The following is a 19,298-nucleotide window of genomic DNA, read 5'->3' as shown; positions in this document are numbered from 1 at the left end:
AGAGGGATGTTTCCACAAATGCTCTCTTGTAGGGCCATGAACCATTTAGAAATGTTGGCAGACCCTCTGGATGATGGTTTACTGTGCCTTTACTCTGCCAGGCAGTGGCCAAAGATTTCACTGTCTAGTTTGGAGTTTTTCCCATTGGATTTTCCCAAGAGCCACATTTTCAGCATCTAAACAAACATATAACCCAGCAAAAACCAACAAAGGGGACAAGAGATATGGAAGTGAAAGTTTAAATCATCCCACATTAGAAGTAAGGGTATATCGGGGGATTTCTTTCGTAGAACAGAAAAATCCCAGGACGCAGTACATTTCCAGGGCCAGCTGTCATGCTCAGTGTTCCATGGCCTCCTGATACCTGAGTATAAAACAAGAATCCCATAAGGAATTTCTGAGTTCAAGCATTTAGCAGGGCAACCTGGAATGGCTCTTTAGGAGGATGGCTGTTTCTTGAGACTTCTGTGCAGCTGAAGGGTAGAAGCAGTCAACACTTGCGGTGTTCAGGCAAAGATAAAATTAGTAGAGCATAAATTGGAGAGAAATTTTAAAGCAGTTACTGATCTAAACAACTAAACACAGCATATACAGTATTCAAATGCATTTACAATGGCAGAGAAGATAGTTGTTGACTCATTTAAAAAGATCCTAATCTCTTCTTACAGTATAAATGGAACATATACCACTTAAGATCAGGCAGAAGCCACCTACTTTTGAAGGTTTACAGTTGTGTGTTTCTCTTCAATATCAATTATCCATCATGCATCTGGTAAAACCCAGGTTATCCTAGGAAATATGTTCAACCAAGAATTCAGCTGTGTGGCCATAACTGAAATGTCTTAGCTGAGAACATTAACTGTCTTGCAGGGAATATCTGCACTTTTGGTTTGTTTCTCTGAGAATAATATAAAGATATTCTTGGGAATCATTTATGTTTAAGAATAATTTATTTTTGCATTTGATTGGAGATTTTGGCAAATTTTGTCTCGATTTTCTTCATCAAAGTACAATGTAATTTGCAATTTAATATCTTACTTTTTTTTAAACTTTAGATTTTATGTATTATTTTTCATGTCTTTATGTCAAAGCTTTATAGTTAGGGGTAAAATGGCATTATACTGAACCTTTTTCAAACCTTTCTTTCTATTGCAATGCTTCTTTTCTAGCCCTTTCATATGCAAATCATTAACTAAAGAGAGTTAATAAGGTAGAACTCTATATTTCTTTTTGAGTGTATATGTATCAATTAAGCACTGGAAATGAAGTACCACTCTTCTATAGGGGCACATGTTGTCTAATTAAATACAATTTTTAAAAAACGCAGTGACAGTGCATCCTGAATTTCAAAGTCTGGGACGTTGTTATACAGATCAAGTCAGCAAGTCTTAAAATTCATAGCAAATTCATTTGAGGATTTCTGAAGACTGCTATAGCTATTGTAATCCCTTCAAAATACAACTCTACTAGACTTCATTATTTTTGTATTAATTTTGCAATTTATATTTTTTTAAATGAGAGGGCAAGTGTTGGGATTGATGTTCATTGTTTTTTTAAAAGAACTTTTCTCTTGATTTTAAAAAACTGGTTAGTTAGTGTATGTTTATTGAAAAATTTTAATACAAATAAATAATATAGAAACAAATGTCTTTACCGACAGCCATGCGGGTATACTCAGATCTCCTTCCAAGAGGGCCTCTTTAGTTAGTTGACACCTCCAGCTGTCCCACGTCTATGATCTCCCATATTTACATGGAGGCCACGCCCTCTCTGGGATGCTCCTAGCCAATGACTGAGCATGACTTACTAGCCTGGAGGCAATCCTGCCCAGCATGGTGGTGCCCCGCTGGGTAGTCTTTGCTCCTGGGCTGCACATCAGTCTGGCTGAGACTTTCTCAGAGCAGCATTGCAGTATGAGATTCCTACCCAAGCCTCCATCCACCCTCTCCCCTCTCAAAAGTATCAGGCCCACATCACAAAAGGCTCTCCCTGCTTACTCCTGCTCGTCTCCTCTTCACCAATGTATTTCTAATTGATTCCTAGCAGTTGTTTCTCAGAGGACCCCTAAGAGTAGTTCAGTCACTCCCAATCCCTGCCCCAACTCCTCAGAGGTCAGTAAATAAAGATTTATATTATATATTGCAATGGTTGAAGACACTTTATGCAGAATTTCTTTCATGGCCATACCATAATTGATGTGGTTGGCCTCTTCATTGCCAGACGCTTAGGTTGTATCCAGTTTTACAGTATTATAGGTAAAGCATGTATATTTTTCTTCACAGATTTGTCAATGAATATCTGCAGCATCTACTTCTAGGAGTGAAATATCTTGGTTGAAAGATGGGCGCACATCAAAATGTGTGTATATTATCAAATTACTCTTAAATGTTTGTATCAATCAACAATGCCCACATGTAGATTGAGGGTTTCTGTTTTCCTGACATATTCACAGTATTGATTATTATCAGTTAAAAAAAGTTGTGCCGTCGGCTAAAGAGTGGCATCTTATTACTGTTGTTGGGTAAAGCAGTTTCATTCGTCTACATGTAAGCTGATGATTTACATATTAAGGCAATTTTCCTCTCAATTTGAAATTTATTCCTGGAGTTTGTTTATGATGTTCCATGTTTTAAATAAATGTTACCTTTTTATCTTTGACATTTAAAAATTTCTCATGATTGCTGAGAATTTTCTAAAGCCGACATTAAATACAAATAAAGAGAAAATATTTCTGCCAAATCTGTTTGTTATGATAAGAATTTAGAATGGAATCAGGCAACTAACTTCTAGCTAGAATTAAAGCATCACTGAATGACTAGATGAATAAGCCAAAGGGAAATATGTTAGTACTCCCTTCTAGATTCCACCATAGACTATAAAGATGCTATACTAAAATGCTGGTACTCTGATTTTCACTGCCTCTATTTTTATAATTAAATGAAAAAGTTAAAATATTTTAAGTGGTTCAATTTTCCATTTTCAATGATTTCCCTCAGTTTATGGCCTGTTAAAAAAGCTTCTAGCTATTTAAGGAACCCTCTTAATGACTTATAAATCAAAACGGCCAGTCTCATTCTATCTAGGAATTATTAGAAGAACACCAAATTTATGGGAAAGATTGGGGCTAAGGGGGAGAATCCCCAAACTGTCCAAAATATTATCATTTAAAAAATCCAAACAAATGACTTTTGCCTTCAAAATTCTTTTACCCCAACACATATAACAGAGAGTGTAGTACCATTTATTCAACCATGAAGACATTTCTATACATATACCAATTTCTTTAAAAGGAACAAAAAAATAAGATGAAAACTAGAACTCGTACACTTATATATGTGTGTAACACATGCAATGACCACGTGTGGATACACAAATCATTTTTAAATGCAGTTTATTCAGAGGAGGAATTGTTCTTACTGAAGAAATCTGAACTTACCTCCTTGTTCATCCAACATAACCAAAGTCCTGATACCAGCATCTTTACTCTACATTCCAATAATGGTAGCAAAGTGGAAAAAGAGTTAGAGAGAGAGAAAAGAGAGAAAGAGAAATCAGTAAGGGGACAATTAGCCCTAGAAATGGAAAATGAAGAAGGATCAAAGGAAAAAGAGGAAGGAAATATGGTGAAGAATATTAGGGGCTGGGGAGGGACTCAGAGGAGTGGGTCATTTATGGACCTGATCATTCAGTGATTCTCAGATAGAAGAGGGGGATACAGCTCAGTCTCCAAGGGGTAGAACTGGGGTTGGGGCTTGACATGGACTTGGAATATACACATATAATAGCATACTGTAATTCTATATCTGGAAAATAAAAATGCCTATCATTTTGGTAACACCAACCACAGAAAGAAAAGTCTTTCAAAATCTTTGAGACTAAAACTTCTTTGGCTTGATATATCAGAAAGTTTCCATCAGTGAATTGGGGAAGGGTGGTCCACTGGGAAGATGTGTGTGGAATCTTGTGTGGGAGGTGGGGTGAGATTTTTAGGGTTATCTAAAGAGATGACTGCATTACAAAGGTTGAGAAACACAGCTCAAAAGGAAATTCAATCTTCCATTTATTTTTCTCTATGGAGAGGTTTTCTGCAAGATTTAGAAAAGGGATTAAAAGATGAGAGATAAGGGCTTTTTCTAATGAAATCTAAAGTTCTGCACAACAATATAGTGTGAGAAAATAATTCATCCACAAGTTTTACTGCAGATTTTCAGGTCAGGAGAAGTCTATAAAAGGCACCCACACCTCACTCCATATGATCTCAATATGTCCAACAGCCCTGAACTATTTGGTGGAGGGAAGTGGGAGTTGGTGATGGGTGGGAAAAGGAGCAGAGATATTTGTATTGCTCATACTTAGGAATCTTCATTTCCAGGAATACTAACTAGTTAAGTAAAGACCTTCCATTTCATAGGGTGACTGTTGATAGGTATTAAATGCTAGTGCTTACAGTTTGGATTAATTGGTTTTCCAAGGAACACTCATGGCAGCCCTGAGAATAAATTCTAAAATAACACATCTCTCATGGCTCCTTTTATTTTCTACTGGCTTACAGTAAACTAGGAGAGAGAGAGAGATGTTACTGGAGGTCAACAGAAGGTTTGGGTTGTTGTTGTTTGAACAGTTCTTCAATGATTCAATTCCAATAGTGCTTAAAAAAATTAAAACAATGAAAATTATTTCTGTGAGCTTTTATAAACTCACTGTTTCAGAAAATGTGTGCAGTTAACTTTCCCAGACAGAAAAGTATTTTGCTTTAAAAAAAAAAAATTGAATGAAAGATTCTTTAAAGTGCTGTATAATTTTCACAAGATTCCCATACCTGATTTCATATATCTCATAATAGCCGCTTTCCCCCCATCCCTATATGGCCCCTTCCTTTTTCTCACTGGCAACCACTAGTTTGTTCTCTGTATCTGTGAGTCTGCTTCTTTTTTGTTCTAGTCACTATTTTTTTGTGTTTTTTAGATCCCACATAAAAGTGATATCATACAGTATTTGTCTTTCTCTATCTTATTTCACTTAGCATAATACCCTCCAAGTTGCTGCAAATAATACTATCCATGTTGCTGCAAATAATACTATCCATGTTGCTGCAAATGGCAAAATGTCATTCTTTTTTATGACAAATAGTATTCCATTGTGTATATATACACCATAGCTTCTTTATCCATTTATCTGTTGATGGACACTTAGGTCATTTCCATACCTTGGCAACTGTAAATAATGCTGCTATGAACACTGGGGTGCATGTATCTTTCTGAACTAGTGTTTGAACACATTTTGATAAACTTTAGCTGCCAATTCAGGATATAGTTTTGAAAGTGATGGCTCAGCGTGACTTCAAGAGTCATTGACAGCACAGATTCTGAAGCCAGACTCTGCCCTGGAATCCTGGTGATTTTCTTTCCTGGCTGTGGGTCCTTGGCCAAGGGGCTTAATTGTTCTGGGCCTCAGTTCTCTCATTTGTAATACCGTGATCATAATAGTGCATATCTCACTGAGTTGTTACTTGAATTCAAGTTGTTACTTGAATTCACTGTTCTAGCACAGTGCTAGAACAGTGCCTGGCCTATAGTTAGCATTACAATCGGGTTACTAAAATAAACACCTTCACAAACTGCATCTATAGCAGGATATCTGGGCAAACTAAAATATCATCATTACCAACTACCGTAAGAAGCTTCTAGATCACTGCTTCTCAAACTTTGATGTGCATGTGAATCCCCTGCATAGGAAACATCTTGTTAAAATATAGATCTTGATTCAGTAGGACTGCGATAGAGCCAAAGATTTTGCATCTTGAACAAGATCATCAATGCTGGCTGGTGCAAGGACGTACACTAGCAGCAAGATTCTAGACCCCAGAAGATACTTCAAATGTTGTTCTTCAATGTACTATGAATGGAAATTCATCTACACTAGCCTGAACTTTAACAGGGGTTTTCCTTGTAACTCAGATGGTAAAGAATCTGCCTGCAGTGCAGGAGACCTGAGTTCGATTCCTGGGTCGGGAACATCCCTTGGAGAAGGAAATGGCAACCCATTCCAGTTCTCTTGGCTGGAAAATCCCATGGACAGAGGAGCCTCGCAGACTACTTTAATTTCTTTGCCCCTTTTCTGAAAATTTTAGCCATTGCATATGAGAAGAAATTTTAAGAAGCAGATGGCTCATTCAGACATACAGATGTGATAATGCAAGTTCTGGTGAGGACAGAGCCATCTTAGGGAGTATCTTCTTTTGTGAGGACTCAACTCAAGGTCATGTATGAGATCTCTGTTCCATTCTATTGGGGACAGAGGGTGGGCAATAGATGAATGATTTCAGTTTAGTCAACCCAGCTCTCAGCTGTTGACCCTTTTTGCTCTACTCATTTATTTTATATGAAGCCCTGCAAGTATAATTTCCTCTTTGTTCAATTTGGTGCTCAATATTTCACTGTTGGAATGATTCACTGAACAATCCAGATATGCCTCAATTTGGGAGAACAGAAGCAGTGAGCACAGATCAGAAAGTCAGGAATACTGGATCGTGTTAGCTCAGCCAGCAACTGAGATTGAGGAATAGTCACTTGACCTTTCTAGAGGCTTCCCCATGTTTTTCTTAAAAAAAAAAAAAAAAAAAAATTAACTTATTTTAATTGGAGGGTAATTACTTTATTGTGGTGGTTTTTGCCATGCATCGACATGAGTCAGCCACCAGTGCACATGTGTCTCTGCATCCTGAAGTTCCCTCCCACCTCCCTCCCCATCCCATCCCTCTGGGTTGTCCCAGAGCACGGGCTTTGAGTGCCCTGCTTCATGCATCAAACTTGCACTGGTCTTGGTGCTTCCCCATGTTTCAGACAAAGACAGAGATGCTAAATAAAACTGGGAAGTCCCTAGGTTGGTTCATTCACTCATTTGTTCATTCACTAAATGGTTATTAAGCTTCTACTCTGCCCCTGGAACTAAGGTAAGGGGCAGACAAATACATGGCTGAGAAGACAAGTATTATGTTTTAATAGCAAGGAGGGAGAGGAGGTGGTCCTATATTTGTCTTAGTTCAATTCTTGGTTCCTGTTTGAGATTCCTGGGAAACCTGTCTACCTAATAACAGGGGGAATTGGAGATGTCAGGGACTTTTTTTTTTTTCATTTCTTTTTATTTACCTTTTATTTCTCTGTCTTATTTTTTTTCTTGCTGATGAACTAAGACAATGTTTATAGAACATTTTAAAGTCTTTCTTTTGTCATCCTGAAATGCTTTCTCCAAAGTCCAATACACCTGAGCTAAAACTAGGCCAGTCCAGGTACTCTCTCAACTGCTAGAGTTCCAAAACACCCTCCCGTCTGTCTACCTGAAAACAATTGTGCAGCCTGATCTCCCCTTTGGCAGAAAATATGGCATAATAAAGACATAGCTTTAGAATACTTACTTTCTTCTTGTGGTCAATGTGTTTCAAAAGATAAGTTGGAATGAAAAGAAAAGATGCTACAACACCCATCAACACTGGGGAGCCCTCAGTAACCACCATGGCATGAAGCTCTGTGTGGGGCTTTAGGATCAGCCTGCCCTACAGCAGCTTGGCTTTTCCTGGTTTAGCTTCATGGCCCAAGGCATTAACGTGTAAACAGCGTTTCCTGCAGTTAGTATTATGACTCTTCCTTTAGAATTCACTGTCCTCTCCTTTGTGCTCCTAAGAGGGGGAGTCTTGACTTTGGAGAACTATTTCCATAAGTTTTCCTGCATGATATCCATTTTTATCTTCCACCCCCAGAATCAGGCATTCCGTAAATACTTGTTGAAATGCATCCATCAAAACAGCCAGTTCCCAACTCTCCCTAAAAACCAAGTGCTATGTGATTTCCAATCTTTTTAAGTGTATATGGTATTCAGCTTTTCTGAACTTTCTCCACTGACCTCCGTGTGACTTTACATTGTCCTTGATAGGCTCTCGGTAGCTTCTATTAAAAACTAAGCCTCCATGCTTCCACTCTGTTATACCCTGCAGTCCACGAGGGATGGCACAAAGTCCTATATTGCACTGAAAGTGGAACTGTTTACCTTAGGGATACTTCACAAGCTGAGTAACCTTTCCTGTCTTTAAGACTCAATTTCAATAAGCATTCAGCTCAATTCAAATTATATGGCACTGATGTACTTTGGGATCATGGGCAAGATCCTAGTACTTCAATGCTTGAATTTTCCTAATGATTTCTGCCCTTGATGAATATTTAATGCCGATTCTCTTTAAAGGGAATTTCCTTCTTGATTCAAAAGCAGAATATCATCTGACTAGCCAATGCCCTAGACATAAGAGGCGTCCGACCATCAATATAAAATAACCCAGGAGGATATAAGAGCAATCAATCTAGTCTCATTATGCCTTGCTCATAACTTCCTAAGGATTGAAAGTCTAATAGCCTCCTCTCTCTCATTAGAGGTAGGAAACAGCATCCATATGCTTCATCCCCTGATCTAAGATGCAACTTTATGCTTGGCAGAAACACTTAGGAGAAACAAAAATGTATGATTTGAGAATCCTACTTCAATCAATAGAGCTTTTGAGATGTTTTCCTCCAGAATAAATTAGAGAATTAGAGCAGATGCTTCTTTTCCAAGACTGGCCAACACTGCCTGCAATTTAAGAAGACACACAAAAGAGAAGCGTGCATAGCCCAAAGACTCAGGTTGGGGAGAGGTGGGGGGAAAGGTGTATTGGATATGTTTCTCTATCACTTGTCATGTTCTAGGCAGTGTTCCAACATTGCACAGGAGGGCAAACTGGTGATAGTTTCTGTAGATTAGAAATTTGCTTCACACATGCATACAAACAAGTTAAATATGAGCTTGGAGGCCACAGTTGAAGGTCATATAGATGTATCATTATATATCAAGATAATGACATCAGCTGACTTCCAAGCTCCCTTGCTTCCAGTCACTGTGATAGCTCACGTGGGGATGTTACTCAGATTTATTCCTTTCACTTGTTCTCATGACAGGTTGAGGAGCAACATGTTTATTTGGAAAGCCTGGTCAGCACTCTCAAATTTAGTCTATCTGTGCTTCCTTCTTGGTCCTCAAGTATTTCCGCATGAATGGTGTTCCCAGGATGGGGCAAAGAAAACATTTCTCTTCATTAAGAGAGCGAAGGTTGCCTCCTTGTGTGCCTGCCAAGGGTCCCTGGCTGGCCTGACTTCCTGTGAGACCAATTTTTGTTACACTGCAGGCTCACACTATCATTTTTCATGACAACAGATTTCATTTAGCAGCCCGCCCCCACCCTCCTGGGGGTCCTCCACGTTCTTGGTTGCCACCTTCTCCTCCCCTTCCTGTGACAAGTCACATTTAGCTTTATTTCATTCTTAGCTGAGAAGCTGAAGCTGCAGAAATAAAGGGAAATGATGGCTTCTATAGTGTAAGAGATGGCTGCCCTTCCCTTTCGCCTTATAAAATTTATCTTTTCCTCCTTTCATGTCATTGCAGAAGCAATTAACAGAAGCGTGAGCCCAGTAGGCTCATTTAGTCTTTCTGCTAGAAAACCCCCAAGATCTCTGAAGATGATAACCACACATGAATTCATACGTTGATAAGCATTTTCAAAGCATAGCTAAAACAGCATCTCACTGAATAAAAACGATTAGACTTGTTTTATTCAGTTAAGATAAATATAGCTCATCCCATTCTTTTTCCACTTCATCTCTCCTAGTGGACAAGTTCAATTAATCTATTTATTCTTCCTGGTTGACTGCTGCTCTCCCAAATTGGAATAAGTGGAGTTTATTGCAAATGCCCTTTTGATTCCATTATTGCTATCTGCCCTATTTTACCCATTTAAAAATAGTCAAGGAGTCATTAACCATGCCTTGCAAATGAATGTTCAGTCCAGAGCCAGGAATGAAAAAAGAGCTTCTATATTTACATGACTAGACTTAACGCTTCCTTTTATTAAGGAATTTTCCTATTATTTCATGAATTTTAGTTCCTGACTCTAAATCTAACAATTTTTGAAAATATGATGCCTCTATGGAGACATATTTTTAAAAGTAATACATGTGGCTAAAGTCAGAACAGAAAGCCAAGATTAGATGCAATTTAGAGGCATCAAAATCAGTACAAATGAGGATTTTTATGTGGACAATTCTTTTGTATATTAAAAAATATCACTCTGATATGTTTTTAAGATTTCTTGGGAGCATTTATTTACTTTGAAATACCATTTTCCTCTGCTTTCCAGACTTAGCTTGGGCTGGAGGGAGAGTGAATACTTTGATGTCTACTTGGCAGCTTAAATACAGCATCTCCTTCCTTATGCTGCTTTCTGGTACCTACGTTCACACTGAAATCAAAGGGACAGTGGCCAAGGGAAAGACAAAGGGCCTAGGCAAAGAATACGTCAGCCAAAGGCAATGTTCATCTTAAAATATGGTCATTCCTTACCTCTTCAACCAGTTGAAGCATACGACGGGTGCTTTCCAGAGACTAAGACAAAAAAACATAAATATTATGAGTGAAGGATCCAGAGGTCAAGGAAAATCAGAAAACTTTCTTCACTTGGGAAACATATAGGGTCATTATCACATGTTCTTTGAAGTTTGTAACGGAAACACAATTTCAATCTCTTTCCTATCAGGCTTTCTACATAATAAGATTCCTTAAAGAAATTACATTAAAGCTGATTGTCATAAAATCAGAACCATATGAAGCTGATCTTGATATCAAAGACAAAGTAATCCGGAAAAGATAATTCTGCATGTGGAGGAGTCATGAAAAATTATCTTAAATACTCAGAGGACTAATTTTGTCCCTCTGGATGAAGAATATTGAATTTTAAAGACATTGCTTTTCATGAATTGAGATAAATCTAACATCAAGTTTCTTATAAAGCTCCTAGAAACACAATTGGAAGTTCTTATCAGTACAAATTAAGTTGTTGCCCTAGGGTGGAAAAAAAAATCAAGCATGTTTGAAATGACTAGCCTGCAGGAGACAGCTATAATTATCTTGGTTCTAAGATAAGAAAAAATAAATTCAGCACTAGTCCCTTGGGCATAGTGTGGTCACTTTTTTCTCAGTTCTTTTGAAATTATTAGAATTCAGCAACGAGTGTGATTTCTCAAAAGCTGTGCTTTTAAGTGACAAACTTATTTGGGACAAGAGTTTTCAGGAACATGAAGCATGTTCACTTTCTGGGAAGAACGGTCAGCAGGCTGCTTTTTGAAATAGAAGAGCTGTAAGCAGTGGTGTGCTGGTAAATGCCTAACAATAGGCTCACCAGAAAAAATAAAAAGTGTGTTATTTTAATGACATAAAGGATGGATATAAATGATATAAAGGATGCTATTTATATAATAGCATAAAACTTACTATTATTAATAAAATACATAATACTCTTTATTGTAAATTCCATATAGCCAATGGATTTTCACAGAAAGCTTTGTTTATTTTGCTGAACTCTTGTGTCCACAGCTAAGCATGAAGACAACAAGTGCAGCTCTGGTATGAACACTGGTTGATATTTTCATTTACATTAATGAATAAAAGCAAAGTGAAGGAAGATGTATGTTGCAATTCTATTCATTTATCAATGATGCAAGTGGCTTCTCTGTTGAAGACAATCATAGTTTTCAAATACTGGAAGATTTGCTCAGTTGTTTTTGTGTGTGTGTGTGTGTGTTTTATAGTGTAATGGCTGTGGATGTGCATCCTTCAAAATTTAATCTGTTATTAATACTTTTCCACTTTCTTAAGTCTAGAGGATCAACAAAACAATAGGTCAAGTCCTGATTTGTAGTGTTTGCAGATTCCATGGTCTAAATATTTTTTCCCTCTCAGATTTCTAAGTGCACCGTGGTGTCCCTGAAGGTGAACCTGGGAAGGTTCATCGGTCACATGCTGGTAGACTATATCCTCACACTACAGATACTGCACATACCAAGAACTTTGAAAGCATAGATTGTAGTAAAATCATTAGGATGTGATGAGATTTAAGCATTTATTACCTTTGATTTTAATAGAATCTATTTAATTTCAGTTTATATAATTCAATCATAATACCAGCTTGCAAAGTTCTGGACAATGTAACAACCAGCTTTCAGAAGTGAGCCATTTCCTGCACACCACCGGCTGTAAGACATTCAGAGACGTTGCTTTTCTCAAAGAATCGTGACTTCTCTAGATTTCCACAAGTTGGGAGTTTGGGCTCAGTCACTGATCTGCATGTAAGTTTTATAACCAACCCATTCCTGTCCGCAGAGGCCTTAGGTATATAGGAAATCAATGCTGCTTCTTCTGAAACAGGAGAAGAAGCTCTTTCCCCACCTCAGCCTGACTAAAATAGACTACGTGGCTGCCCATCTCTTGCTTGCTTCCCGGGGCTGGGTTCTATCACCTCATCGGCCAGCTGGTCAGCTCTCCGCTGCATCTCCTCCAGCTCATTGCGCATGTCCGCGTCCTCAGCCATGGTAGCGGTGTGGGCGGGCAGGGCGCCTAGATCGGGGCGTCAGGGACGGGTTGGCCACGGAGCCTGGAAAGAAGCAGGTTTGACCATATGAGTGTTTCTATGTATACACGCTGTTGTGCCCAACTAGGGGAAGCTCTAAATGGTCCACGCTTTCTGTCTCCATGCCTCAGCAATCTTCTGAGTTGTAAGCGGTGCTCAGAAAGGAGGGCACCGAATTAAGTTGCTTCTCTAAAAGCCACGTGAGTGCCTCCCTGCCTACTTTACAGTGGAGCTAGATACCCGTCTACTCATGAAGCATTCTTAAAGATACACACCACCCACGTTTGGAATGGAAGAATGTGGCTCCGGGTTAGAATTCATTTAACCTTGCACTTGTTTATTTTTATTTTATTCTTATCAGTTTAGTGAGGCATAATTGGCATACAATAAATCCCACATCTTTGAAGTACACAGTTTGAGACATCTTGAAACATACTCCCAAGGAAACCATGATCCAATTAAAATAAACATATCCATCACCCCCAGAAGTTTCCTCTCAGGCCTTTTGTAATCCTACCCACCCACTCACTCCATCACACTGTACCCTGCGTCCCCCACCTCCCTCACAGTGACAAGACAACGGCTTATCTGCCTTCTGTCACTATAAATTAGTTTGCATTTCCTAGAATTTTATACAAATGGAATAATACAGCATGGACTTTTATTTGAGATATTCTATTGTATTCAGAAGCAAAAGACAGAAAGTCTTTAGTGTCTTTCAGTTATTATCACAGATTGTCTAGAGGGCTGATGTGGGGGGTGCATAGGAATTTTTCCAAAGAAGAATGGGTCATTGGTGGTGAAACGTGACCTGTGCATTTTTCTGGTTATGCTCTTGAAATCCTGTGTGGTGCAAATTATAGGTAACCAGAGTGCTCCCTCCAAAGCCAATCGGCCCCTTGCTTCCCCTCCCCGCTTCCTCCTCCATGTTAGTCACCAGAGTAAGTTCTTATGATGTAGAGTTGTAAATGCTTTGCGTTTTAGCATAGTCTCCATTTTAGAAATTAGGGATCTAGGAAACAGAAATTGGAAGCAATTTTTAGACCAAACCACTCCTGAACCTTGAGATGAGGGGAAACAAAATTCCTGTGGTCCTCTGTGGCTGGGGTCTGCTCTCCAGGATAAAGTGGTGATCTAGTGGAAACACTGAGTATATCGTAGGTTGTATCTGTGATGTCAGAAGGGCCGAGGTGGACTGTTGGCTCTGGCACTCAGCTGCTGGGTAACTCTGGGCAAGTTTATCAATGTCTCTGAGCCCCAGCTTTCTCAACCGGGCAAATAATACCAGTCTCTTTGGCTTCTGGGGAGGGGCATATATTATAGGAAGTTCTGATCAACCTCATTTGTAAGGATGTGGGAGCTTAGTCATCAGAAAGGCTTGCGCCTTCACGATAAACCTGTAGTCTTTGCCAAAAGTAGAACCAGTCTAGTGTTTCTTAATTAGCTTTCCTTTACTGATGGCTGGGCAGGAGGCATGTTGCATGCAGTGCTGAGCACCCACGGAAGCCTGAAACCCGGGGAACCAGCATAGGGCCTGAGTCTCCAGTCTCCAAGCAGCACCTCTCAAAGGATTTCCACATAGAGACAAATAAGAGCACCTTCTCCCCTGTTCTCATCTTTGTATTTCTGCTGCCTTGGTGGAGGCAGAAAGAAACCTACCTTTCCTTTAAATAGGCCAGTTTGTTAGAAGGCAGAGGTCTGCGTGCTTTCAGATCTGTAGCATCACACACACACACACACACACGCGTCTCATGTGTTTCCTTGGCAATCTCCTCTTTAAGTTGCTATTCTCAGCACTTGAAGAACAGCTGCAGGGACCACTGAGCTCAAGCTCATGGTCACCTATAGGGACCTGGCGAATGGGCAGTTGGCACAGTGGCAGCAAAACCATGTGATAGACACCCTTTTTTTTTTTTTTTTTTAATCACTTTCACGATCCCCATTCCCTGGTGCTCCCAGCTCTTGTCTTGCTCTAAAGAGTGGGGGTATGTCTGTGATTGGGGGGTTGGTGATACATCTGACAGATCTCAGGTGCATAGTATTTCAAAGCTGAGATAGCAGTGTCCACTCTCCTGGTAAGAACAGGGGGAACGAAACCACAGAATGAACCTCCAGATCTTCTGTTGGGACATTTATTGTTTGGTATTTGATAAATCGCCCCCACACCCCCCAAACCCATGCATATTAGATTCTAAGAGGCAGCACCAGAAGAAGCATAATGATATCAATTAGCAGTAATTTCAGTAGCTGAAAGAATGTTAATAGTGAAGTGGCATTTATTGCAGCCATGAAATTAAAAGACGCTTATTCCTTGGAAGAAAAGTTATGACCAACCTAGATAGCATATTGAAAAGCAGAGACATTACTTTGCCAACAAAGGTCCGTCTAGTCAAGGCTATGGGTTTTCCAGTGGTCATGTATGGATGTGAGAGTTGGACTGTGAAGAAAGCTGAGCGCCGAAGAATTGATGCTTTTGAACTGTGGTGTTGGAGAAGACTCTTGAGAGTCCCTTGGACTGCAAGGAGATCCAACCAGTCCATTCTGAAGGAGATCAACTCTGGGTGTTCTTTGGAAGCAATGATGCTAAAGCTGAAACTCCAGTACTTTGGCCATCTCATGCGAAGAGTTGACTCATTGGAAAAGACTCTGATGCTGGGAGGGATTGGGGACAGGAGGAGAAGGGGACGACAGAGGATGAGATGGCTGGATGGCATCACTGACTCGATGGACGTGAGTTTGAGTGAACTCCGGGAGATGGTGATGGACAGGGAGGCCTGGTGTGCTGCGATTCATGGGGTCGCAGAGTCGGACATGACTGAGCGACTGAACTGAACTGAACTGACACGCAACACTTCATTCAGATTAGCACATAACCTCCATCTTGGGGTACTCAGGGGCCAGCTTGCCTGCCAATGGACCAGACCCAGCAGCTGCAACTGGGACCCTTTTGTCCCTGGACTCCTCCTGACACGGACAACTGGCCAGAGTGCTCCGACCAGCAAGGAACAAGAGACTTTATTGACCTCTCTCCCCTTCCCTCTCTCTTTCCTCTCCTTAACCCTTCCTATCCTTCCCCGTTTTTCTAGTCCCCTGGTCCTGGATGCAGGAATCTGGTCAAAGGGCCCTCAGCGTGAGCTGAGGATTGGAGACTGATCACCTCCTCTTGGCAGAGAACTCGAATTCTGGTTCTGATTTCTGGTAGGGCCGAGTTCCAGTCCTCCCTTCTCTGGAGGCCCAGGGAAAAGTCCCATAACGCCTAGGTATCTGTAGGTGGCAGGAGATGTCTGTAAGGCCACCCCTATCAGCCCCTCTCCCGCCTCCTCCCCCTTCTTCTTTCAACCTGGGTTCCTTTCCTCCCTTTGAAATCTTTGTTGTTAGTACTTGGATCTGAAGTCCTGTGTCTGAAGGAGGTTTTCTGAGAGACTGTATTCTTATATTTAAGGGCTTCCCTGGTGGCGCAGAGGTTAAAGCATCTGCCTGCAATGTGGGAGACCTGGGTTCGACCCCTGGGTTGGGAAGATCCCCTGGAGAAGGAAATGGCAACCCACTCCAGTATTCTTGCCTGGAGAATCCCATGGATGGAGGAGCTTGGTGGGCTACAGTCCACGGGTGGCAAAGAGTTGGACACAACTGAGCAACTTCACTTTCACTTCACTTTCCATCTTGGGTGTTGCCCAAGCTGCTAGTGTGGCCTCAGCCAGCAAAGCCTGTTTAGTAAGTGAGGAAATTAGAAGCAGAGCCTCTCAAATCTGTTCCCTGGGGCTCTGATGTAAAGTCTCTCTCCCAGTCCATTAAACGCCCAACAGTATCCTATTAATTAGCTCAAATCACTAGTGTTTATCAAAGGGTCTGGTCCCTAGTAGGTGTTCAATTCACGTTAAATGACTTGTTGAATGAACAAATGGACCATTCTGACACCCCTAGGTGGCATTGATGCTTCCAAGATAACGATTTTCCAGATGTGGTCCAGGTGGTACCTCTAAAACCTCAATGGGCATTAGACTCACCATAAACCTTGTTGAAACAAATTGCTGGTTCTCACTCTCAGAGACTCTGAGTCAGTTAGACAGAGGTAGGGTCCCAGATTCTGCATTTCTAACGAGCAACCTGGAGATGCTGGTGGTGTTGGTCCACGGAATGCACTTCGAGTAGCTCTGCTCCTCAGAACACTCCCCCGGAATGTTAATAAGTGTCCCCAGGTCGGGTGGGCAAGGCCTTGTGGTTGTTTAGAGCTGGAGAAACAGTCGACTCAACCAGGGGCTTCCGGAAAGCATGGCCAAATCCAGATTGCTGACTGCTTTTATTCTGGCTGTAAGTGAAGGATGCTTTTTACATTTTAAGATGCTTAAAAAGACTCAAAGAAGAAAAATATCTTGTATATGTCAAGTGTCAGGGTCCAAAAACAAAGCTTTGCTGGAGCGCTTCCACACTCATTTGTTCCCCACCCTCCATGGTCCTTTTAGGTCACTTTGACAGAGCTGAGTGGTTGCCAGAGGCAACAGGGCTCTCAAAAGTGAAAATATTTACTCTCTGCTCTTCTATGGAAAACAGTTGCTAATCCCTAGGCTAAATAAAGTTAAACAGAAATCCTTAAAGCAGTTCTTGCCCATGGGTACCATATATTTGCCATTTACAGATACAGGGTGTGTGTGTTTTTCTGTTTGTCTGTAGCTCTGGAGCTTTGTGATGGAGCTTCCTGTGATGGGGTTCGTGCCTCCTGGACCACATTTTGAAACAAGAAATGATGCATGGAGTGAAATATTAATATGAAAGTGAATTTGCCTTTGACTGACAGAGTTCTGGGACTGCAAGTCCTATTAATTTGTGTGATGAATCTGGGATGGGCACACAGCCCTCATAAAGACTCCTAGCTTTCACGACCAGCTGTAGAACAAGGTTCCTGGCCTCAGCTGCAGCACTGGTTTGCGTTGGAGACAGAGATGTCTTGAGGATTTGCTGCTGTTGAGGTACTCAGTAGAGAGTGGGCTGGCTGCAGTTACCCACTGCCATCAAATGTAGTTTGAAAAGTTCTCATTCTCCTTCTGCATGCAAGTCTATTTAAGACCCACAGTAGACACAGGACAGGTAGGCTCTAGAGAAAAGCCTTTCTCTGTCATGAACGGGCTTACTTACTTACATGAGTTAGGTTAAGACTGCTTTCTCAGTATAGGGTCTGGACTCAAATACGGGGTTAGGACTCAAGAAGCGTGGGTGAGTATGGATATGTAGAAGTGTGGCTTTGATGTACAAGGTTGACAGAGACATGGATGGCCATTATGCTGGGGACACCAGCTATCAGTCCAAGTGCCACAGGGCTGGAATGTCATGGAGAAAGTGTAAGAGAGTGTACCTTGAGCTAACATCTATTTCTCTTCATGTTTCACACTTTCATAAAAAAACAAAACAAAACCAAACCTATATACACCAATATCCATTGGCTGAATTATTACAGAAAGCTGAATCCAACATCTTTGTGTCTCCTCACACTGCTAATCGTTTGAATGAAGCTTCTATAGGACACGTCTCTCTCCTCCTGCAGCTCCTGCCAGGCCAGAATACTGAAGTGGGCAGCCGTTCCCTTCTCCTGGGAATCTTCCCAATCCAGGGATCGAACCCCGGTCTCCCGCATTGCCGGCGGATGCTTTACCAGCTGAGCCACAGGGTGCTTGTTTATCTATTTAATATACAGCAGTGTGTATCTGTTAATCTCAAATTCATAATTTATTCCTCTCCCCTTACCCCTTTGGTAACTATTAGCTTGTTTTCTATGTCTGCGAGTCTGTTTCTGTTTTTTTAAAATAAGTTTCTTTGTATCATTTTTTTTTAGGTTCCACATAGAAGTGATATCATAGGATATTTGTCTTTGTTTGACTTACTTCACCTAATGTGGTCATCTCTAAGTCCATCCATGTTGCTGCAAATGACATTATTTCACTGTTTTTTATGGCTTGAGTAATACTTCATATATATATATATATGTATATATATACACACACATATATATATGAATATTGGAATGCAGTTAATTTTTCAAATAAGAATTTTTTTTCTTTTCTGAGTATATGCCCAGTGGAGGGATTGCTCGATCATATGGTAACTCTAGTTTTAGATTTTTAAGGAAGCTGGGCTTCCCTTGTGGCTAAGGTGGTAAAGAATTTGCCTGCAAAGTGGAAGACCTGGGTTCAATCCCTGGGTTGGGAAGATCCCCTGGAGAAGGGAAAGGCTACCCACTCCAGTATTCTGGCCTGGAGAATTCCATGGACTGTATAGTCCATGGGTCGCAAAGAGTCAGACACGACTGGGCAACTTTCACTCACTCACACTCACTGACAGGTATGCTGCTGCTGCTGCTGCTAAGTCGCTTCAGGCGTGTCCGACTCTGTGCGACCCCATAGACGGCAGCCCACCAGGCTCCCCCATCCCTGGGATTCTCCAGGCAAGAACACTGGAGTGGGTTGCCATTTCCTTCTCCAATGCATGAAAGTGAAAAGTGAAAGTGAAGTCGCTCAGTCATGTCTGACTTTTAGCAACCCCATGGATTGCAGCCTACCAGGCTCCTCCGTCCATGGGATTTTCCAGGCAAGAGTACTGGAGTGGGGTGCCATTGCCTTCTCCGACTGACAGGTATATCTCACATATATTCCAACTTTGATATTATTTATCATCTCTACTTATGTTTTTAATCTCCAATTCTTTTTTCCCTTACCTTTATTCTTATTTTACTTCTTTTCTTCCTAAGATGTGTTACTACACTGTTCCTTTTATATCTTCTTGACTTGACAAAAGATTCATTTTACATTTTTTCTTATTTTTGGTA

At 40.7% G+C, this 19,298-nt stretch overlaps 1 protein-coding gene across 7 annotated transcripts in view; it reads right to left on the bottom strand.

Annotated features, from left to right (window-relative positions):
* SNAP25 (synaptosome associated protein 25) overlaps positions 1 to 19,298 on the bottom strand; it is an 83,509-nt gene that overhangs the window by 20,151 nt on the left and 44,060 nt on the right. For all 7 annotated transcript variants that reach the window (XM_055543382.1, XM_055543386.1, XM_055543385.1 and 4 more), the window contains 3 exons: positions 12,371 to 12,505; positions 10,420 to 10,461; positions 3,437 to 3,485 (listed from right to left, as the gene is read on the bottom strand). In XM_055543382.1, coding sequence (XP_055399357.1) covers positions 3,437 to 3,485; positions 10,420 to 10,461; positions 12,371 to 12,442 — 163 coding nt within the window. In that variant the 5' untranslated portion in view covers positions 12,443 to 12,505. The remainder of the gene's footprint in view (positions 1 to 3,436; positions 3,486 to 10,419; positions 10,462 to 12,370; positions 12,506 to 19,298) is intronic.

Source organism: Bubalus kerabau, chromosome 13 (assembly GCF_029407905.1).
Source record: "Bubalus kerabau isolate K-KA32 ecotype Philippines breed swamp buffalo chromosome 13, PCC_UOA_SB_1v2, whole genome shotgun sequence".
NCBI classification, from domain to species: domain Eukaryota; kingdom Metazoa; phylum Chordata; class Mammalia; order Artiodactyla; family Bovidae; genus Bubalus; species Bubalus kerabau.
The sequence above is the reverse complement of the archived record's forward strand: the minus strand, read 5'-3'. Positions and strand labels throughout refer to the sequence as shown.